The sequence below is a fragment of the Rhineura floridana genome, chromosome 9 (genome assembly GCF_030035675.1).
Source record: "Rhineura floridana isolate rRhiFlo1 chromosome 9, rRhiFlo1.hap2, whole genome shotgun sequence".
In the NCBI taxonomy this organism is placed as follows: domain Eukaryota; kingdom Metazoa; phylum Chordata; class Lepidosauria; order Squamata; family Rhineuridae; genus Rhineura; species Rhineura floridana.
The window spans coordinates 88,174,321-88,199,262 of record NC_084488.1 but is presented as its reverse complement, the minus strand read 5'-3'; the positions used below and the strand labels follow the sequence as shown (position 1 = coordinate 88,199,262).

The window sequence follows — 24,942 nt, the reverse complement described above, 5'->3', positions numbered from 1 at the left end:
CACATTCCATGGTTCATCTTGATGAGCCCATGCAACCATCACTGTATCATTTTCTTTTCACTACATAGAAAATAAGATGATTTGCAGCATGTCTACATTTATATATTTCATTTCAGTAATTAACATATTTCAATGACTTATCTGCATAATTATGAGTGATAGCAAGCCTATTTCTAACCGGAATTACTTGGCAATTTATTTTCTGTTTTGGCTAGTTGCCAGATCTCTTTGAGCAGTTTCCTCAAAAATGGAAGTATATGCAACCACCTTGACAGTACAATTGTACATTCATAGTAACATTCCTAAATACATTTCAGTCTGGCCTGATCTGTGTTTTTAAATCCTTAATTTAATAAAATCTAAAATGCTAGAATAGTTAAGCATTTTGAAGCAGTGCAGATTTCACAGGGAGAGGCTTAAGTATATTTGGAGCACTCCCATTAAAACTGAAGGTATTAAGTATTTAACTTTGGCTGGATATTAATCCTGGTCCAAAATCTCTTAACTGAGGTGTAATTCCACCAAACAAAATTTGCTGTTTACATGATTCCATTTCTAAATGAAAGATATTTCATGGGTGTGTTTGGAAGGACTCTGTGTGCTGCTGCAGCCGTTGCCGTTTGCCCACAACTCTGCCATATCCTTTTCTTCTGCTCCAGGTATATAAAGGGGAGGGGCTGTCTGAGGCAGCACACAGTGCACACTTAGCATCGCACTCGGAGTCGTCTTGGGGTCTGGAATCCATCGCCCACCAAGAAAAATCCAGCTGTAAGCGCTGGAGAGAGAAGGCAAGCCAGCGAGCTGTTGCGATTGAAAGCCTGCCCTTCTTTAGGATGAATATTTGAGATCTGAATGGTTTTTGTTCCTCAGTTGAGCAATGAGGAAGTGTCATTGTCTACTATGCTGGAAAAAGTGCTTTCTATACCCCCAGGGTGAGAGCCTGGTGGGCATAGTTTCTGCCCCCTTGAGTGAGAGACAAGAGGGAATGTTTGGTATGAGAATGTTTGGTATGAGAGTTTGGTATGAATGTTGTACTTAGAATACGTGTGTGCATTATTTGGCTGTATGTAGTGGTTGTCATGGATGTACACACGAGTATGCTATTTTTAAGATGTGTGGTTGAATTATGTGACTGCTTGTAGAGTGTGATTTGAGGTTAAGTGTGAGTGTGTTGGTTTAGAATGTTGATATGTTTAAATATGAATGTGCTGACTTTGTAAGGGTGTGTTTGAGTAAATGAAATGATTTTTTTCTTTTCTTAACAGTAATAAGACAAAATTCTGATATAATGGGGCCCAGCTGTTTTAATTGCTTTGTTTTTTATTATACTGTGATTAAGAAATCTGATTTGTTTAATTTATTATGTTTTAAAATATGCTTGTTTTAACATGTTTTTCCTTGAAATGTAGGGAATATTCTGTTTATTATGTCTACAGTATTATGTTTTTTCTTGTATTTCTTGTATTTAGTTTTATATGCAATGTTTATATTACATTGTTACTAAATAGGATGTTTTGTTCAGTTAACTGTATTTTATTGTTTTATGTAGTTGTTGTTTTAAGATGTTTGGACTTGTACACCGCTTAGAGTTTTATTTAAATATAAGTGGTATATACATGGACTAAATAAATAATAAATAAATATTGATATAAATTATCTCATACTGGCCAGGATATGAAGATCAACTTCCCTCTGGACAGCAGATGCTACCCTTTAATTGCGTATCATGGACTATTTTTGATAGTCCCCTTAGTTTCAAGCATACCAAGGGGAGGGAGATAGAAGAGAAAGAATCCATGGCAGAAAAGCCACCAAATCCCAAGCACTGCTGGTCTCGCACCAGCCATGGTGGAAGGTGGGAATCAACTGGTGGAACAATAAATCTGCCAGCTCCAGATCTGACATAGTCTCCCTCCTTTGTCATGGGCATGTCAAAGCAGGGGAGGATGGATTTGGATCCTGTGGATCCCTTTTCCTTGCTACTGCCAGAGCACCAGTGGAGGAGAGATGATTGTGGAAGCTTCAAGAGCCATAACAAGAAGGCCTCTGGGGGGCGCTGGATCCTCTTTTCCACCCTTGGCAAATCCTATTTGCCAGTGGAGAGGGAGATCCACAGTATTAATTGATGAATGAAAAATGTTTATTGATCCACTAACCATTACAGATCCACAATATTCTGTGGCCCCTGGGACACTCTTCCAGTGCCCAAGTCTGTTTGAAATGTAGCTGCTATGTGAGAAACACAAACACAAAGCCCCCATAGGCTAACAGAAGCGATATTGTGGTGCCTCATATCCCATCCCAGACACTTCATTTCTCTTAGATATAGTGAAAAACTAATTGACACAAGACTTTTTTTTACAATTGTAACATTATTTCAAATCCCACACCTTTTTCTCACTCAAGAAATCTTTATTTTATATTCTAATATTTAGCATACAGAAGTGTATCACAACATTTAGACAGTAAACTATAAATACAGTTTGCAGTACTGAGTAGGCTATATTTATTTGAAATTGAGAATTTGTTCAAAGTCAGTTAATAATCTTAAATGCAGATAATCCGAAGGTCATAATCAAGGAAATGCTTAAGAAGTGTTAGATACCATAGGTTTAATAAAAAAATTGGCTTAACAGTGCAATCCTGTACATGTTTACTCAGATGTAAGTCCCACTGAGGTCAATGGGGTTGCTACCAGGCAATTGCAATTTAAGTGTACTTAACTGCTGGATTGTTGCCAAAGAATCTGATTCATAAATATGATATAACAACAATCACTGATCCTACATTATCTCGGTTACTACTTCAAAAGAGATTATCCTGTTGTGTGGAATCAAATCCTTAAACACATATTATCCATTCAACAACATTCCTAAGGTCCTCTGTATCAAATTATTGGCCACAGCTCTTTTATTTCTACCACTGCGTTCCCACCTATAAAAGATTATGAGCCCAATGAATCAGTGATGGCTTCAAGTGATTGAAAATACTTGCTTTATTATCAAAGGAGAAGTTACATTAATATAGCAGATGACATCGACCTTTCATGGAAAACTTGTCCTTTTCTTTTTATGGCATTAAACTCAATTCAGACATATTCATATACCTAACAAATGTGTAATCATATATACTTATTTTTGGAATCTAAATCTCAGAATCTTTCAATGGCTTACTTAACATTCATTTAAAAAAATATGAATGCAAATCTTTAGCCCTGATGGTTATGAAGAAAAGCTTGGAAGTCAGTTAGTGAAATATCAGAAAACTGTTTTTTCTGTAGACCCATATCTTCTTCAAATGCATGCATTTGCCCTTCTGACAACCCAGAACTATTTAGCTTTATTTTAGGCTTCTAGTGGAACAGTGGCCAAATGCTTGACTACTGCAAACAATATTTGGAATTGGCTGAATTCTACGACAGTAATGCAAGCACTAATGGTGTCATGTTTTGGTGGTTTGGGGAGAGGGGGCACAGAATTATGACTGTCCTGAAGTCTCTTTCAGCCTCATTCCTGCCTTGGCTATAATAAGGCTTTGACTAGCCACTAGGTTCCTTGGAGGGGCACTTTGACAATGGGGTAAAGGGTAGAAGGATAAGGCTTCTAATCCAGCCCCTAAAAGTGGCCTTTTGCTGTGGACACTGCTCCCTCTGCACCCCTCTTTTGTCTCAAGTTGGTAAATCGAGGGCTAAGTGACACCCTTCCATGGGCAGCTATTGCCCCGGACCTCACAATGCTGATCCCTAATAGCATAATGAATAGTGGGCGTAGGTCTAGGGAATAATAGGGAAATGTTATTTCCCAAATACTGTTAGCTTACTGCAGTATTAATGGCACAAAAGTGTGTTTGGTTTAGCACAGACACTCTCGGAAACAAGGGAATATTTTAGAAGACAAGATCACTTCAGTGACTGCTGGACTTGTTTCTTAGTGGTTTTGATTAGTGATTCCTGGAACTGGTTCCTAATTCTGTATGGAAAATATCATGAATGAGCAAGACCTAATTCTCAAACTAGACCACATGATGCCACTTATTTCTGATTGAACAAGGCACTGTGCTTTACAGTTCATAATTAGATCAACAATCTGGGACTCACACCACTTAGCATGATATACCTAGCGAATCAAAAATTTAACTTTTAGTTCACTTTCTTTCCAGGTCATTCATTTCTTGAAGAGGCATATGTTTAACTGGCTCAAAATTTCTAATATTGAGAAATGTTCTCCCTGGGGCAATTGCGCAACTGAATAAATACATATTTATATGTGGCAATTATTTATATTGATGTCACTACTATTGCTGTAGGTTGGAAAACTAAATTCCATTGCACCAATATGTGGACAGACCTTTAGGCTTTCAATACTTACTTAGTGTCACATAATGAATTTTAAAAAATCCCTCCAGAAGTTTCATCCTTGAACTCAACAATTAAATAAGAGTAATCAGACTATTAAAATAACAAAAACCAATATATGAGTCACTTCTTTATATCAACGAGTTAAATAACAAAGGGAGGAAATGGCAGCAGAGAGTCTTTTCCTATGATGTACTGTTTAATTTTCCAAATTGGAAAAAAACATTTTTACCTATGGATATCTACATCTGTCTTTGCTACATATACATATAACACTGTACACTATTGCACATTAGCTGTGATGCAAACAATTATCTGTTTTTAATTAACTCCCATTGATTTCAGTTTGAAGCATGCTCACCATTTTTCTGCATTGTATCCACTGGCTTTGAAATAGGCTGGTTTATTAATTGTAATAACAATTAATGGCATGGTCTAGAATTATTTGGGTGATCTTAGAACGTTAAACAGTAACATCCAACTTTTCTGGCATGCACAGGTCAATATTACAAACACAGTACAGTACATACAAAAATACAACCGAATCACTCAGGGTTCATGTAGATCACCCTACCACATAGAAGTGTGAATTGTTGGAGGTTGTGACACAGATCCCTGCTTATTTGCATAGCTAAAGAAAGGAAATCAAATCCTACCAAATGAATAATGTGTTGAATTACCCTTAATTACTCACCTATATTGTGTTAATCGTTCGGATAGGGCTATGTTCCAAATGTTATCCATCGATCCCAATGATTTGCTCTCTCCATACAGGTGGCCACCAGAAGCACAGCAGGTGGCTCTATGAATCATTTCTGGATTAATGTCACTCTCAAGGGATGACAATGCCAACATCAGGTCGAGTGCTAGAGGCTGACTTGTAATGAGCACTATCTTGCTAAATACACTTTGCCAGAACCCCAGCACCACCCTGCACTCCCACCACATATAGCAGAGTATCCCTTTACACTCACAGCTTCACCAACACCAAGGAGAAAAATCATTTTATCATACGGGACAATCTTACCGGAATCCAGTGCCACTGGAAAAGAAATGTTAGCATGACCTTCTGAATTCTCACAGATGTAGTTATTAAATTTTATATTGCAAAAAGTTGAAAATATGATGACATTTAAGGGCCAGTCCTCTCAGATGTCTATAGGAAGTGCCATCTGAAATATGTAGAAAGAATGCAATATAGTGAGAGCATATATTTTGTTGGGGGCGGCCTGTGTCGTAATGCCCAAGAGCTAGCCAGATTCCTTCCAATTAGTGGCAATAATATATATACACAGAAACTATTATGAATTGCATTTCCTCTAGTTAAGCCATTGCTTATGATCCAGCATCAATTCTGATTACACACAGTACACAAACATTCAGTGGCTACTGAGACGCTGCTTGCTGAGCAGCAGCCTACTACCCCTCACAAATGGGCCTAAAACAGCGCTTAGAACTTTCTGCTCCAAAAACATAACCTTCCACCAGCAGGCAATTTGACCTCCAAAGCGCTCCAAAGACAAAGGCCCTATTGAAGTGAATTCAACGGTGTTCTTGCTGGCAGGAAGTGCTAGGGCATGCAGAGAATGAAACATGGCAATATTTTAAAGTCAAAGCTGGGTTTTTCAAAGGGAAAGCACCCCAATAAAGCAAGCTGTGACAAATGTCTCAGGGAGCAGGCACCGGGGAGGAATTAGCGCACACACCCCAGTCACTTGCCTCACCAGTCACCTGGTTCTCCAGATGCTGTCAACCAGCCAGCCAATTGGTGAGACTGTCAGTCTCTTCGAAAGGGGTCCTTCCTCATTCTGCGCAAGGTGACCAGGAGAATGCCTATGCCACTGCTGCAGAGGCTGGAAATGCTGTTTAAACTTGGTAAGAAATTTAAACTTTTTACTACCTTTTAAATTACTTGAATCTTAAGTTTAAACGGCATTTTAGCCCCAGCGGCACAGATGTTCTCTTGGCCACCTTCACCCAGAATTCTCAGGGCTAGCATCAATGCTGCTGATAAGGAGGCAGCAAAACAAAACAAAAGGAAGTAGGAAGGTGAAGAAGCAGAATGGGCAGCAGCAGTGGGGGTGTGAGGTATGCGGGGCAGTGCAACCTTGCGAAAGCCCTGTGTTTCTTGTATTATGACACACACAGCCCTGATGTCACAATGGAAGCCACTTTTAAACTGATGAGAGTTTCAAACGCAGTCACTTTTGAAGGATCAGCTTATTTGCAACTCCCATCAACCCTGACCATTGGCTATGCAAGCTGGGCTGATGGAGTCAAACATCTGCAGGCCCACATAGGCTGCCCATTTCTGATGTAGCTCTTTCCAGTCATATGCCTCTCTTGCCATTCATTCCAACGTGCAAACGATGGCTGAATCATCAAGGGAAACACCACCACCCATTCAAAACAATACATCTTGCTTGCACAAATTCACTGTAGCACAGTTTCCACAGCTGGCTTCTCTTGTGCATCTGTGCCAGAGTCCTCACAACAGTGCTGACAGCTCTGCCTAGAGCTTCCGTAGACAGAAGTTGCCACCTAACTTTCATACTGAGAAATCAATGTTGTGAGGAACAAAAATTGCATGAACTGTGCGTGAAAATGCAAAGTGTGGGAGAAAAAAACAAGTAGGTCAGTAGAAACATTCCATTATTTAGTCTACACATCTTTTCTTTTTTCAGAAAAGTCAAGGCTTCTGGTAGACCACACAGCATGTGTGTTCCTTTAAAGACAGAACTGGAATGCCCAACCTAGGGAACAGAAGTCATTATTGGAGGGCCCATAGTTAAACACAACAATGTTCCTCAAGATTATGGCAACTTAGTGTCATCTACATTTTCTGAGTACAATGCATAGCAGATGTCGTCTGTCAGTGAAGAAGCTATTACTGCTTCATGGCATTTGTTCCTGTCTCTTTGGATATACCTCTAAAACTGGCTACTTTCATTTCGGACATTTTATCTGAAATAATAACTAGCGGACTTGTTTTACTCTACGGCACATTAAGCTTCATGAAAGGCTCCAAGACATCAGTGCTCACAGCACACACACATTTATTTATTTATTTAACAGTGCTCTGTAGTAAACCATACTGCTGCTTCCAATTAGGAACAGAAAAAAGGATAACTACAGAAGAGTGTCATCTGCTATGTGTTTAAATAAAAAATTGTCCCCAAGAGAAGACAATTTAGACATGAACAAGGGGTACGCTATGCATCAACACAGACTAACATTCTAGCACTGACAGAGTCACTCCCACCTTCCTCCCCCCCTCCCAACATGAAAAGGATTATGTTCAAAACTCCATTTCTCAGCTGGGATGGGACAAGTGTCAAACAAGCTAAATGTTTGCATGTGCCAGAAAATCTATCAGGCTTCTGAAGTTACTATCAGACCCAGAAAAAAACATTCAAAAGTTGGCTGCAGCAAGTTTTCCTAGCCTGCAATTGCAAGGTAAGACAGGGTGAGCATAGCGCATGCCAGAATGCAGGGCAATCAAGTTTCATAGAGTTGCATCAAATGCTCCACTCATGCAACGAGACTTCCCCACTTACTCCTCTCCTCATGTGCCTCCCAAATCTGCTCTGAAGGGTCCCTCAACCCCCTGCAACAGATTTTGTGGGTGTGCGGGGGGCTGCGGGGGAGAGGAGGGGGAAGTTCAGTTTTGCAAGCGGAACAGCAGCATTGGACATAACACATAGCTTGCTGCACAAAGTTGTTAACCTGAACGACGTGAAATAATGTAACAGTGTCTAATATGCTGTCTGAAAACAAAACTTGCTATCTATAAGAGATGAACGTGAAATTCCAGGTTGTTTCAGCTGCACCTCTTTACTAGAAGTGACTTTGCACATTTTCATGCCTCCATGGAATCACAGATAATAAATGAATGGCCCAAATGGCCCAGGAATGGTCTACAGGAGAAAAATATCTGAGGAAATACCAAGCATGAATGGCACGTGTTTCCTTATGAAACTGTTGGCTCCACACGCTAAGGTGCATATACTGCTTATTTCTTTCTGCATACAACAGAGGTGAGTAAATTTGAGTCAGAAGTAACTGATTCCCTTTTAACATATCTGGTTCTCTTGTTTTTTCCAAGTCCTTATTGCTAAATGGACATAATTGACTGTTAAATGGACATAATTGACTCTAACTCTAAAAAATAAAACAATAACCAGCATATCATATAAGAGATCAATACATGAGTGATAAGAAGCATATGAGAGCCCAATCACTGAAAAACAAGATTACTCTCTGTTCCCTAATCACTATTCCTTTGTCCCATGCATTTAATTTCATGCCTACATAGTACTCTAAGAGTTTCTGTGATATGATCTTTTCCTCCTGTATCTTAGCTAACAATGATCTTCGTAGCTGAGAACTAGGCATTAGTTTTGCTACTTGCTTAAGGTAAATGTCATTTAAATGTCTAGAAGAAAGTGAGTGTGTGGGTAAAATGACCCGAACATTTACCTTCCAAAAAAATAAGAAAACTAAGGCTGCAATCAATTTATGTGGGAGTAAGTCCAACTGAACTCAAAGAGGTCTGAGCAGACATATAAAGGATTGCATTGAAAACAGAAAAAAATGATCGTATAATGAATTTAGTAATGCATCCTCTGAAACAGCAGCACCGGAATTCAAACACATTCACCAACATTCGGATACAGAGAACTGAAAAGGAAGATCATATACTGCATTCTAAAAAAAAGATAAAGTAAAACAGGGCCAGTGTTTTTACCAGGGACACATTCCTGATCCTGGGGACATTGGAGAATATATTTTAGTTTGCTTAAAAATCCAACCAAATGGAAATATTTAAAAACATAAGCTACAAATGTAAAAAAAATTACTAAGTAACAAATTACATATTTAAATGACTGTTTTCTGCACCTCCTCAATTTTCAGATCTCAGTCCAAAGGAAGGAAAAGTTGGCAAGAATTCTAGCTACTGGGAAAGTAGGTGGCTGGCTCAACACAAGGATGAAGGATGCATGTCCAGTTAAGGAAAGGGGGTTATCTTCCTAAAGGCCCAATATTTGTCCTGAAAAGTATTGCTTCTTTAACATTGCCAGGAAAACTGACTTTAATGCAATAAAACCTAGAAGGGGAGCCTTAAAGTGGGATGGAGCTCCACCCAGGACTTGCATAATTCCCATTCATTTCATTGACACAACAGCCATTTTCACACCATCTTCCAACTAGGCACAATAAGCACATTGAAGGAGTCTATGCCCACTATCCTGCCCCACCCACCTCACTGAAGTGGCTGTGGCTGTATGCCATGATAAGCCAAGGGTTCTGGCTTATTGTGGTTTATAGGGAACCAGCTGCTTGCTGACACATGCTGCCTGATCACTCCTGGAATGAGCAGGAAAAACCAAGCAAAAAGCCACCATTAATAGAGGATGTCCTGTTTTATTTGTTTGAAAAATTATATGCTGCTAACTCGTATAGAGAACATCTAAATGGTGTACAACAAATATAAAATCACAGTAAACCTAAGAAAAATATAAAAACAGCAGCGTCATAAAGAATTGGCCAAACACATAAAATTCATCCAACTGAAAAGGCATGCTGACACAAGAAAACTTTTAAAATAAGTATAAAAAGTGAGGATGTTTGAGAGATTTCCATCAGAAAAGCATTCCATATTGCTGGACCAGCCATGCTAAATGTTTGATTTCTTGTAAACACCAAGTGGGCCTTATTCACACAGGGGACAGTTAACAGTATTCCTCCAGCAGGTCTCAATGACTGAGCTGGATATAAGGGCTCAAGTGGCCCTTATGGTATCCTGGATGCAAATTGTTAACTGCAAGGGCTGCAGAAGTTCGTCTTATGATGATATGGAGTAGAGCTTTCTCTGTGGTGGCATCTATGCTATGAAGTAACCTTTCCTTGAAAAATAGGCAGGGATCAACTCTTCAGCATTTCCAACATGCAAATACTTATCTATTTGATCAGCCATTCCCAGGCTATTGCCAGTCTGACTGACTTTTTATGGATATGCTTTACGATGTATTGTTAAATTGTGAAATTAAAGTTATTTTATTTGTTGTAAATCGCTTTGGTATTCTCTGGAGTGAAAGATGGTGTAGAAATACTTTTCAAATAAATAAACTAATAAATAAAATTAACTGTGGCTTCCCATGAGATATGAACCTAAAACCACCATTTGTTTCTCCCCAACAAGCCAGGACTCCTAGCCTTAAACCAGATAAGTCCTGCCTTATTAAGGAGAAACAAATCACAGTTTCAGGTTGAGTTGTCATGGGAAGTGAAACTTAATTGAGGGTTACTGGTTTGTTTCTTCCAATCATGGCATGAGGGGAGCAAAGCAGAAGCAATCAAGCAGCTGACATCATGCCAGGATCCAAGTGAAACCCATGAGAAACCAGAAACCGTGGCTTATTTTGATGTGTGAAAGAGGCCACTGGGTGTGCCCATTGTACACAGAAGCTACATGCACAGAGTCCTTCTGTGTGATCTTGTACATATCCAACATATGTACAAATTGCATGTATCCACGTTCAGCATACACAGGCATAGTCAAAGTATGATGGTCTAGGTTGAGGACAGCAACACGAACCCCCTTCTCCTCTCATGCATTCATTGAACATGGCTGGAAGATCATGTGAAAAAGGGCGAATGAGTTATTCATTTGCAACAATTAAGTTAATCTGAACACAAAATTTTAGTGCCAGACAAAAGTATTGTTATTGGAGACCACAAACTATCCAGGCATCGTTATATTGCTGTAATTAATACACAGGTATGCAGGGCATTCTGTTTTACAATCCTGAAACGGAAAGCCTTCCAAAATAATAATAAATTTGCAACTCTCAGTAGCATGCAGGTGGCAAGCCACGTAAGTTTTTCATTCGACTGGAAGCTAGATACATGTTTAATATTTGTTACTATGATACATAATGTTTCAACTACAAATTGGTTTTTTAAGAAAGCCTTAGAAAAATGTGTAGCTGCCTGATTAATTATAGGAATCTCACAGAGTTTTAGTCTATGCCAATACAGAGCTACAAGAACAATAATGGGTTAGCACTATTCATAATGAGGAAGGTAAAATGGCATTAAAACACTATATGATTAAAAGCCAAACATGGAAAATTAAGCACTTTCCAAAAGGGAGCAGGCCAGAAATTGGAAATTCAGGAATGGCTTTTATTATTAATAAAACAAGTACCCACGTCTGTCTGTCTTTCTCTTTTTTCTCCTGGCACTAGGGATTCTTTTCACTTAATACTAGAAATCTACCACCCAAAAGCAAATTTTAAAAAAGCAAGATACATGAAAGGAAAAAATAAGCCCTTTGTAGCCTCTCCCCGCCCCCAACTGCATATAGTTTAATATAATCTGCAATGCAATTCTATGTGCAGCAGACTACAAAGAGAGTAAATCTCTACTATTTCCTCCTAGCTTTTCTTTTACAGAAATATTGCAAATGCTAGATAGCTACAACAAATGCAAAATTATTTCAAAGTATGATTTCTGACATGAAGTTTCCTCGCTTCAGTTCATTTTGAAAATGGAAATGGACTGCCTTCAAGCTGATCCCGACTTATGGCAACCCTACGAATAGGGTTTTCATGGTAAGCGGTATTCAGAGGGGGCTCACCATTGCCTCCCTCTGAGGCTAGTCCTCCCTAACTGACTAGGGGCTGCGCAGCTGCACAAGCCAGCCCCTTCCTTTTTCAGTGGAAGTAAGTCCCACTGGTTGCTCCCATATTTGCTCTTTAACTCATCTCTACTATATTAATAGTAATCATGTAGATTGCTGTTAATTTCACCCATTGTTAATCAATTTACATGCTACATTTTTACCCTGAGCTCATGTGACTAGAAAAAGGTATTGTGCAAACCAGCTCTTGGTATGGTATAATGCAAAGAAACATTATTTTAGTAATTTCTTTTGCAATAAATAAAAAGGAAAATAGCCTTATTTTCCAACTGAATGAGCACTAGAAACTTTGAGAGTGGGCTCAAAATTTTGATTAGATAAATAATGCTGTTGAAATATTGGCTAAACAACAGCTTAATTCTTTTGAGGCCTGCAACATTTTTTAACATAAAAGTTTCATGACTGAAATACAGGAAGGCCTGATGTCTAAAGAACCAAAGTATACAGTTCTTTTTGGAGCAGAAATATTAGATGTCATAATCAAGTACAGTAGGGCCCCGCTTTTCGGCATTCCACTAATACAGCAGCTTTCAATTAGAGTAAGGCCCCACTCATATGGTACTTGGTGTGCTTTTACGGCATTTTTCGGGTGTTGGGTGCCATTTTATTGACGGAGTTCCACTTTTTGGCAAGTTTCGCTTATAGGCAGGGGTCTGGAACGTAACCTGCCGTATGAGTGGGGCCCTACTGTATGCCTTAAATCTAATCCTATCTAATATTTTCTATTTTATAGATCCTTGGTCAGCTGCATCCCCAAGACACCAGTCCACATGGGATGGTTGTACTGATAGCAAGTGGCCTGCCTGCAAACCGCAACATCAGTCCCTTCACCTCTTTCTTTTCCTCCTTTTTAGGTTACATGAAATGGGGGAGATGGTACCTCTATACACCTGAGCCCTCCCCCATGAATTCAGAGAATGCATGGGGGGGGGGAATGGGACTATCCCTGCTGGTGACATCCGTGACAAGCCCATTATGGTCCCCTCCCCTAGATGCCACAAGTATGTCAGTGAGAAAGAACTGCATACATGAACACCTGTGTGCATATCAGGCTCTTCCTTTAAACAGGGAACCTTGACTGGCCCTGGGTGATGCACAAATGTATATTCCTTTCTCACCAATGCTGAATGTGCGGCCAGCAGGAGTACATCAACATCAGTGGCCAGCAGACACAATCTACTCCCCTTATAAACATTCACTGAACACTTTGGGAAGAGTGCTTGTGAGCATACTTGTAGTGAAAGCCTACTGTACAGAGGAGGGACCCTTGTCTCCTTTGAGTGCTCTCATCTCCAACTTTCTTCCTACCCAACAGAAAGTATAGTGGAAAAAGATAGCCCTCAACATACATTTCAAATGTTCTGATGTAAGAAGCAAAGTAGAATTCTTTAGGGCTGCTTAGGACTTTTCTAACACTGTCCCACTTAATTGTATGCTGTGTATTTCAGAAAGATAGGCATACCATACAGTTTGCCATTACACATCAGAATGAAAAACACTGGTCTTTATTGCAACATTCAAAAGAATATACTCTTTTCTCAAAATAAACAGTGAGGTAGCAGCAGATAGTTGCCTTTCAACTATTCACCAATTCCAAATTATCTTGGCAATCCCATGTATTTCATGGTCTTAGGCTAACGACTTAAATCTCAAAACAAACATCGTAACTGCTGAAATGTTCACCAGAGGCCCAGAGCCGAGCAGTGGCTTCGCTATGTCCATGAACATCTTCAAAGTGATACAAACCACCAAAACCCCAAACAACTGGCCTAATAAGAATAAGATAACATGCCAGAGCTCAGGAGAATACTTCTATCTCAATGCAATACAAAACCAACAGCACAATGCAAAACTGAGCACGATCTGCTACAAATTCTTCAGGGAGTTTTACATAGGTCTTGAGATGTATCCCGATCCTTCCAAACCAGTTTAAGTTCAGCAACTAAAACCACCTGATTTGGACTTTTCTCTTAAGATTCTGGGAAGATGCTCTACTGTCACCGTTCTTAAACTTTGTTATATTGCAGAGTACTGTCCTGATATAGTTGATCGCCACACTTTTCTTAGCTTACGATCTCTGCATAGGACAGTTGAAAAGGCAACTGATTGTGTAGGTGAAAAGGAGCTCTGTAAGGTGTTGATGGATTTGCACATATTCCATTTCACTGAGATAATCTTCAGTAAAGTCATCACTGTCTTTTCAACCTGTATTGTCAAGCAGATACTATAATGGTCCAAAGCACATACAAACCTAACAACACCTATCCCACTACTCAACAATTTTCATTTTCTCCCAGGTATAATACAGGTGGCACAGCAGAAATGGGGGGAGATTCCTATCTCGGGAGGGGAACACCTTTGGCCTTTCAGATGATGTTGGACTGCAACTCTGTTAATCACTGACAACTGGCCATGCTGACAGAGACTGATGGGAGCTTGCGTTCAACAATATCAGCGCGGTCACAGGCTCTTCATCCCTGCCCTGTTGCTGTGAAATACTTGTATTTCCAAATGTATGCTGAATGTTCTTAGTAAATTAAAAGTGATCATAGTGACACTGGTATTAGGTCATATCAGCACAACTGTGACTGCATCTCTTTGGTCTGTTTTATTTCTCTGAGAGTAACATTGTGGTTATTTGCCCTATAAACACATTTCTAACATCTGTGTATTGTCTACATTCTTACCAATATTAGCGTGCTTCAAAAGGCGACAGATTCTAGCTTCTCTTTCCAATTTCTGGTGATCTGCAGAAAAAAACAAGAATAATATTTGAAAAACCACAACTTTTACTTAACATGAGGGGGAAAAGGTAATTCAAACTGAAACATGTACACGGTCTCCTTTGCATACTTGAAATTACTATAAATTCTGTTTCCAAGCCATGGTGCCATGCTAACTTATAAGGATTTACTTAACTTGCAACTTTCTCCATACAAAATAAACTTAATTAGCTATTCTGCAGGGGTACTGTCTCAAACCTAATTTTTAAATCAACTTGAGCCTTAGTGTAGGGGCCAAGAGCATGAGCTAGAACATTGTCCTTTCAAATCTTGCCTCAATTATGAATGTACTGTGCAGCTTTTGATAAGACACTGTCATAGCTACATCGTAGTTTGTGTAGCAAGGCTGTGTCTCAGGCTTCCACACTACCTCCTCCCCTTCCCTCATGCGCTCTCTCACTTCAACTACTTTGCTCATATAACTACAATTTGACATTACATTTCAATTAGGCAAGCTACAATTCCAGCAAACCAAGACTGGAAACAGTAGCTTAAATTGGATTTACAATTCTGAATTGAAGACAAGGTATAGCCCTATATGGATATTAATCCCTCCAAATGATTAAGATTGTCTGAAGACAGAGCAAGGCCCATGGGGTGCTGATCCCACCTCCTGCTTTTCTGTTCTCAACATACTTTTCCTGTGACAGGGATTCCATTTACAGACAAGTATACAGACAATATGGGTGGGTGGGTGGAATATGACCAGAGCTAGTAGGGGATGCTAGAGCCCCAACTGAGCCCCCCTCCAGGCTACAAACTTAATCTCTGGGAAGGAATAACATCCTAATAGGGCTTGTTGTTCGCAGTCAAAGGAAGATATAATCCTCAGATTCTGTGTTTCCATTAAAAAAAAGTCTCAAGCTCATGGCGAACCAAAGATATGAAGCAAAACATGGAGGTACTATTCTGCTCATTGGTTTTCAGAGAAACTAGCCAATGAACGAAGTCGTAGCAAGGCTGACATCTAAGAAAGCAGATCTAACCAATTAAACAAACAGAAAGCTAAACTCATTGCCTACAGAAGGAAGTTTCCCCTCCTCCCCCTCCCCCTCCTTCCTTCTACTCTCCCCTCCCCCTCCTTCTCTCCCATGGTTAGTTTTACCTATCCTAGCCATGATTGCACAGGGGCAAATCCCACTGAACTCAGTAAGTATGCAAATGATCAGACCTTCCTTTCTCCTCTTCTCTCATCTCCCTTTCTCCTCCCTTCTCCCCTGCCCACTCCAGCCCTCCCTCCCCATGGGCAGTTTTACTAAGCATGAATGCATGGGAGTAAATCCCACTGAACTCAATAAACATGTAAATGATCAAACCTCACCTCCTCCTCCTCCTCCTCCTGCCGGAATCGACTTGAAGGCAGTACATTTACATTTTATCCAACTTTAGTTATACTAAAGTAAATAGACAAGTCTACTGATTTCAATGGGTTTATTCAGAGTATGACTAACACTGGATATCACCCAATATTTTTCAGAACTAAGGTGACCGATAAGGCCATAATTAAAAGCTTCTGAATGCCATCTATTTTATGGACTAGAATTGTTTTGTTAAGAATTTTAATGCTAAAGTACATAAATCCTCTGACGTGGGCGGGGGAAGGAAAAGAGTTAGGCTGCAAAACATCAAGGGTTCCTGAAACCAAGCCAGCCTGGAGCACAACCAAGCTGAGTATGTTATAACTAGCAAAACAAAGGCATCAAAGAGTGCTGCAATTACTTGTGATGGAGCGAATAATTTACAAGTGAATTATTTTCTGAACTTTAGCCTAATATTCTGCTTGTCTGAGAATAGCTCGTGATTTCCTCTGAGTCATCGGTTATTAAGCAATCATTCAGTTTTCACTGGTAACTAAGGAGGCATCACACCTTGCAAGAAGCGACTGGCACTTTAGGTCAAATTCTCAGAGGTATGCAAGCCGGGAAGTACAATCATGGTGGTATTTCTGCACTTCCACAGCAATCTAGCATGGTTGAGCATTCTGGAAACCTGGGATAGTATAATTACTTATGGCCAAACTAGCTATTATAGTACAAGGAATTCTGCAGTTTCTTTCTCCCTGTTTCCACTTTCTTTTAAAGCCAAAGCAGTTTAGCCCAAGGGTGGACAAACTTTGAAGATCTTCTTCCTTTTTTTTACCAGAACCTCAAGTGCCTCTGAGCTCATGCCCCAGACCAAATACTGGTTTTCATTATTAGGATTCAGCTCACAGTCCTCTCCAACAAAAAAAGCACTCCAGGTCTTCCTCTGCCTCTTTATCAGCTTTCTTCACTGCAGCAGCCAAATTTTGAGGAGAAAACCCTTTTGTAATTTTTTGTGGTTAGACACATAAGAGTCAGAAACACTTGCAGATCTACTGCAAATTGCCCAGAGATCTACTAGTGGACTCCAATTTACTCTCTCTAGGCAAGCTGTAAAGTGGAATAAAAAAAGATAGGAGGCCTGCAGCTGTTAACCATTTCCCTCATTTTCATTCAAGGACCCCTTTCATCTGGCTACTCTTTATCACCATCAGCAGAGCAATTAGGCTGGATTTACAAGTGCGTTCACGTGTATGAGGCAGCTTCACATAAACAAACTGCTATATAGGGGAGTTGTTCGGAGAAGCCCCAGGACTTATGCACCAGCGCCCTGATCTGTTCACCTCTCTTTTTTAAAAACTTTGCTTACAGGACAGATCTTGAGACCCTAGCCACCTGCACATATATATTATTAAATGAAACATTTTATACAAATTTATGTCTGGGTAAGTGCCTTGAGTCCTTTAAGTTACCATGTGAAGCATTCTCAGTTGGGTTGCATTTCTGAACTGCTATCATTAAACAGAGTGAAAGGATCCTACAGGTAATATTATTTGCCAAATTTCATAGTAAAAAAAAAATTAGAAATGATACTCATTAGAATTAACCTGAAGTTCCATTTTAAAACAGACCAAAACAGTGTACACTAAATTGCCTAATAGCCTGACAATTCTTGACCCTCAAAACAAATCCATATAAAAAGGTCTTGCATTGCTCCTGAAAAAAATGACAGGCTTGGGGCTCATCCACATGGTGATTTACTGTGTGTCAGGTGCTATTTGCATCCCCTTGTAATTTGCATGTTTCACATGATGTTGCAGGCAAACAGAAGCTATCACACCGTTTTCCCCTTTAAATTCATATTAACCCAATACAATTATAATGCTGAAAGGGAAGGAAAAACCGTCTCAGCTGTGCTGCACTCGTCCTCGTAGGCGCTTTGCTTCAATGTTTTTTTAGTGGGCGGCTCTCTTTTAATGCTCCATTGCCTGCTTCCTCTCTCTCTGCCACCCACAAAAGCTGCTGCAGCCTACTTTGCCTTCTCACTCACTCACTCCTTCACCTTTCACCCAGGCTTGGACAATGGAGAAGGGGAGGGAGGGTCAGTTTCATTTTTTTCTTGTCAATTTCACACCAAGGAGCTCTCCTGGCTTCAGCCTTGAACCAGAGGGAGTAAAATTACAGGGCAAATCTATCACAATCTATCACAATATTAAAAGCAGCGTCTTTAGTACGAAGGTATGCTCCTGTGTGGATAAGCCCTTCGACTTGACTTTTCAGGAAGAGGGAGTTCCGTGGCTTTGATGCAACTACTACAAATAGTTCTCTACACTGTGTAAACATGGCACATGGATCTCAAAATTTGCAATGGTGCACAGGGGATGACATTTGGAATTAATTCACCTTAAATATTTGACAGGCACCATATCTGTTGTCTTTTCAGTGCCTACTGAAGATCTTCCTCTTTCAGCAAGCTGTTTAAGCAAAGACACTATCCCAGTCTCCATCTGTGTTGGAATTGTTTATTTATTTATTTTTAAAAATGTGTTTTAAAGATTTATTTTAAAAGATGGTTTTAAGATAGTTTCAAAAGATGTTTTGTTTTAAAGATATTTTTGTAGTGTTTTTGTTTCCTTCTGGGAGGAAGGGCAGGATATAAATTTTAATAATATTGATGATGATGATAAAAAAATTAGCAAGGGGTGGGAAACCTGCAGCCCTCCAGGTGTTGTTGAACTATAACTCCAGCCATCCCTAACCAATGGCCACTGAGTCCAACAATATGTGGAGTGCCACAGGTTTCCCCACCCTCAACATAACCATTCTGCAAGGTTTGAGAACCTGTAGGAGTAAATTAAAATAACTTAATCTTCAATAAATTCATTTTTTCCTATGGTTATTTATTCATTTGCATTTTAGATCTGTGGCTCATAGTGAATAAACACTCTGCAAAATGTATTTACATATCTTAACAGTCTAATGAAACAGCCTAATTTCTCATATATCCTGTAGCCATCACGCAGAGTCAATAGGCTTACATAATATTGGGAAATAAATCGCTGCATAAAATACACCAAACAATGGGATTAACTCACAAGGAGTTGGGATTACTGCACAAGGAGGTAATTTATCTTCTCTTGATACAAACCATTAATGCTAAGTCTGCTAAAGTATTCCCTGATTTATTAAAAGAAAAAGAAACTAGAGCAAGCTGAAGAAAACATCCTAAACTCTTGTATTGCCTTGAAGCAGACCAAGACATGTCAGAAAAGATACTCCTATTTTTATTATCTTTCTGAAAAAAGAGTTCTATGTTGATTTAAAATGTGTTGCAACCTTTTTAAAAGAAATAAAAAATGTTTATGTATGTTCCTAAACTCTGTTATTAGCTGACACATCACGTGATACTTATTGCCAAACAAACTGGTTGTATGATTCTGGTTTTGTCATTCTAAAGCTGAAAGCTTTTAGATGAAGGGGGCAACTTAAGTTGAATCTATAAGTGACAGCTGAGATCCACCTTACCCTTACCTATCCTTTCCCAACTACCTGAACCCCAAATACTAACACATGTGCCATAGCTGCTGGTATCAAATACTAACAGAATTTACATACCACCTTTCACTTCAATAATACCAAGGTAGTTCATAAACAATTAAAAGCCAACAGCAAAATAGTTCCCTCTGTTCCCTCCTGTGGCTTCCTATTTTAGTACCAAATGCAGAAAGTCAGCTGGGATCTCCCACAGGTGCTTGTAGGCACAGATCGCATGGACAATTGCTTGGAACACTGAATCTACCCTTAGGTTATCAAAAGCACTAACAGAAAGAATATTATATGGAATTAAGCTGAACAATATTTTGGTTTATAATCCACTAGACATGAAGTACACTAGATGAGAAGTACACACTAAATTTGAAGGTTGAGATTATTGTAAATCACTTCCAGGTAGGCATATTTGGAAGCAATGAAGATACTTAAAAGAGGAAAGTTGGTAAGTGGGAGAAGAGAATCAGGCAATAACACTAACTTTGAGCAATAAATTATTTCTTCCTTGAAAGGTCTAAGATGCCTATTATACATCACCTTCCCTTTTCATTGTTACTAAGGATAGTCTAAAGCAGTCCACTCAAACATGAGCCACATTACAGAACAGGCAACAAGTTTTATTTTAAATGTGTGGGCTAGCATCCAGAGATTGCTTCAGGAATTTCTAAGAGTTTGCAGGTATCCAAAAGGAGAAGGGGCCGTAGCTCAGAGGTACATGCTTTGCATGTGGAAGTTCCAGGTTGAAACCCTGACATCTCCAGGTAGGGCACGGAATGTTCCCTGCCTGAAACCTTGTAGAGCCACTGCCAGTCAATGTAGGCAATACTGAGCTAGATGGACCAATGGGCAATCTAGTTCAGTAATGGTCTGGACCAGAATAAGGCAGCTTCCTGTGTTCCTACTTCCCCCTCCCTTTGAGCATTGTCAGTACAAACACACACAGCACCAGATCACAAACTGCTTCTGAAACCCTCCTCAGTTTCAGATGAGAAATGCCATGGAACATGGGAATCCAGATTCCCATTTAGGCCATGAAATAACTTGCATGGCTCTTTGGCTTTTAAAACGTCTATCAGATAACGTGAAAAAATTAACTGATGAAATACAGGCAAGGCTCTAGAAGTATCCACAAACATTCTTGCTTCTTTACCAAGTTTCTGAAGACTCCAAAAGCTGCCAACATTAGGCTGAAGTCAGTAAACTACTGCATTTTGTGGCTTGGGCTGAACATTCCTTTGCTGACTACACTAAACTCTGCAGAAGAGCTTCATGCCAGATGCAAAGCCAGGGAGTTGATTTTCAAGGATCTGAAGCCCACAATGCAGCAACTGTCACCAAATTCAACTGTCTTAAATTTTCTCTTTTGGAAATCATTATACTTCTGACATTTTACAAGTACAGCCATTTTTATCCTTTGATTATTAGAGAATTCAAAAGCAGCCTGGTTATTCACACCATAGCATGCAGTACTCAAGGCTCCATCCAGAAAGTTGTACTGCCTAAATTGTGTCAGACTGAAAGAACAGACCCCTTTCCATCCAACATTCTACAAGGCCAGTGCTGGAGAACATTGGTCCCTGGACTTTTCACAAATAATTCACTTTCCCAAAGCAAATGCTTTAGTAAACATCAACTTCTCCTAGGGAAACATTTGAAATTGTCTTCTTTATTTATGCCTTGCTCGGGGGAGGGGGAATGCGTTTGTGTCTAAAAAGTAAGACACTGTTCTAATATATCAGCCACAACTGACATTAAGAAAAAGTGTTTTTCTCTTCAACAGAGGGCCAATCTTCTTAATGTTTCCTGTTTCTAAGGACTTGTCAAGTAGCCATTATTGGCAGGACAACTTTCCCATAGATACAACAAAGCATAATGGATGTTTGTATGTAATAATGGGATGCCACAACAAGAGCCAGTTTTTCTTTAATGGACCACTAGATGAAAGCATCAATAGATCCCAAATTAGGACATGCAGTATGCCTCAAGTTATTTTTGTATGAGGCCACTGCATAGGAGCTTCTATTCAACAAGTCTTTGGAAAAATAAGGCTAAGCAAAACATATACAGAGCATCTCTAATTGGAATCACTGAATGGATGGGGCAGGGAGAGGAACACCTATCATTTTACTCCAGCTTCTCCACCCTGTCCAGGGCCGGCCTAGTAGGGGAAGCAGGAAGGGATCCAGACCCAGCCTTTCCAACCAGGAGCCAGCTCAATTGGTCCTCATCAAGGTCCCTTCCCTCCTCAGGGCTCGAGGATCATGAGGATGTGGAGCTCTCGGAGGCAGAGCACAGGGAGAAACCACCCTAGGGTAGACTATTCTCCAAGGAAGCCTTACTAAAGCTGTTTTCAGAGGCCGGGGGGACTGGCTGAGCAGATAGCATCTGGACTCACCCTATAGGCATCAAGAAGCTTCTTTAAAGAAAGGTAAATTTGCACTTGTCTGCCAAAAGATTCCAAAACAGGAATGACAAGCACATGCGCATATGCCCTATTTATCAACCAGTGAGTGCTTTCCTAGGACACAGTCTCCTTTCATTGTAGCTCTATTCAGTCATTATTGATCTTCTCTCAATAATGCTCTTATTGCTCTTCTCTCAGAGCTGTACTGAGTATTATTTATTTATTGTTTACTTATTATTTGATTTATATCCCACCCTTCCTCCCAGTAGGAACCCACCTACAATATCCCATGTGCTGAGTAGTTTCTCCCCTTGGTACCTCATTGTACAGCACCAATGTCTGCCAAGGCTTCCTCTCTACAGACATTTGCACTATCTGCACGGGTGCCAGAGGGAGTGTTGGGAGCAATGCTATTCAGCATGGCCTCATGCCCCAACTCACATGTTAGATTTACTCATCAGTATAACACCTGAATTGGATAGAGCTCCTGATCTGTCAAGAGGCAGAACCTGTATTAATCTAAAGCAGATGTAGGGAACCCTTAGCACTCCAGATGTTGCTAAACTCCCAGGCTATGGTCTGAAGGCACATAAGGCCAGCTCCCTGCTGAATCTAAGCAAGGTCCGGTCCGATCAGTGACTGGATGGGAGACCACCTGGGAACCATATGTAAGCTGCCTTGGGTTTCAATCATGAAAAGAAAGGCGGGGTATAAATGTAATAAATAAATAAATAATAAACTACAACTCCATCAGCTCCAGCAAGCATGGCCAATGATGATGTGAATTGTAGGTTTGTAACATTGGAGGGCCAAAGGTTCCCCACAACTGATCTAAAAAATTATGGGACAGCAGACTACAAAAATTTCCCTTTTAAAAAACAGTCATGCCCAGTGCACAAAAGGGCTTTGAAATCATCAAATATCCCTGTGAAATAGGTCTTTGTCTTTATCTGAATTTAATGACAGGGAACTGAGACAGAGTTTATAACCTGAGAAGTAATTAGCAAAAGCATAAACACTGAGAATTATAATGATGGAGAATTCACAAAGAGAATTTTCTCAAAAATTTCACTCAAAGTTCACAAGCAGAATTCACTCAAGCTCACCTTTTATTTATGCTTTAGAACTGTAGTCAGCAAGTACAAAGGCAACCATTGACAAAGCAGGTGATTCTATCAACACCAAGACCTCTCCTGCTGCCTTATGCCATTGGCCCATCTACCTCAGTGTTGCCTTTCCCAGACAATGTTGCAGCAATCAGGGTTCTCCTACAGGGGTCTTTCCCTGTCGTACCTGGAAATGCTAGAGACTGAGACGGATATATTTTGCACGTGCTCTTCCCACTGAGCTACAGTCCTTTTCTACAGAAGGCAAGGAATGTCCCAGCACAGCTGTTATTGATCTTTTTGTATGGCTGACACTCTATTTTTCATCGCCTCCCCTTTTACACACACACAAACCAAATTTTCAGCACTGGAAAGCAGCAACAATGGCCAACGGAAGCTTTCAGTTTAATACTGTATGTTCAGGTTGTCCATACTCTAATATTTCTGTAGAGAACAAAAATCTCTATGGGAGGAACTCCTAGGCCAGGAACAACATTCGAGTCTTGCACTCAATCCTTCTCCAAGCAAACAGAGATCAGGGGACACCTCTGCCAAGACCAAAAGCAGAATAACTGACTTCTACAGTTCTGCTTTCTGGGAGATACATGTATATATTTACGCAACTTATAAATGAATAGCCACACTAATCCACTGTAGCAAAAAAAAAAAACCCTCTTTGTTGGAACAAGTAATTCCAACTGTTATAGACATCTTTTTGTGACATAGTAACATCTATGAACTAATATCTAGTTAACAATACACCTGTTGCCACCATTACCCAAAATATCTTCACGATTCTCAGTTCAGAGTACTGTCTTTTACCTGCCTTGTCCTTCTGCCTCCGTGACAGCTTTAATTGCAGTTTCCAATGCCTGCATATTCACACTCCAAGAAAGATTCAAATTCAGTTCACAAAACACTAATGCAATTTCCAATTCCAGAAATAACATCTGAGCAAAAAGGTATTTCTCAGTGACATTGATTCTAAAAATAAGTGGTGCGCAGATGAAAACGTGAGGACAGCATTCCCAGTTCCACCCTCCAGCGTATTATATATTATACATAAAAAAGTCTGTGCTTTTTGCTCATGGTGTATGATAGTCAATGGATTCCTTAATGCTTTTTAACTGTGCCTTCACTGACTGGTACTACCGGCTGGAACATGGCTCATTTCACTTTACAGACTACTATAAAAACACAAACTTTTTAGTAGGCATTTGAATTCTGTGATTACCAGCTTATATAAACGTAAAAGGGAAAAGGTTGTGGGGAAAGGCTAGAACCTTTAGGGACAGCACAACAGATATTCTGAAAAATCCTTGAAGGTTATGCGTCTTGGCAGGAAAACTCCTTTATTTCCTTATCCCAGGCGTATGGTGGCTTGCAGTGTATTTACTAGAAGCACACTTACAATCCCATATACATTCTAGATTTGAATCCTGGTACCCAAATGCTAACCCAGGACTGAAAATGGAAATGGACTGCCTTCAAGTCGATCCCGACTTATGGCGACCTTATGAATAGGGATTTCATGGTAAGCAGTATTCAGAGGGGGTTTAAGAACATAAGAACATAAGAAGAGCCTGCTGGATCAGGCCAGTGGCCCATCTAGTCCAGCATCCTGTTCTCACAGTGGCCAACCAGGTGCCTGGGGGAAGCCCGCAAGCAGGACCCGAGTGCAAGGACACTCTCCCCTCCTGAGGCTTCCGGCAACTGGTTTTCAGAAACATACTGCCTCTG

The 24,942-nt window shown here is 40.0% G+C and overlaps 1 protein-coding gene across 7 annotated transcripts in view; it reads right to left on the bottom strand.

Annotated features, from left to right (window-relative positions):
* Positions 1–24,942, bottom strand: part of CAMK2D (calcium/calmodulin dependent protein kinase II delta) — a 208,945-nt gene that overhangs the window by 108,142 nt on the left and 75,861 nt on the right. For all 7 annotated transcript variants that reach the window (XM_061585327.1, XM_061585328.1, XM_061585324.1 and 4 more), the window contains exon 3: positions 14,747–14,806. In XM_061585327.1, the coding sequence (XP_061441311.1) occupies positions 14,747–14,806 (60 nt within the window). The remainder of the gene's footprint in view (positions 1–14,746; positions 14,807–24,942) is intronic.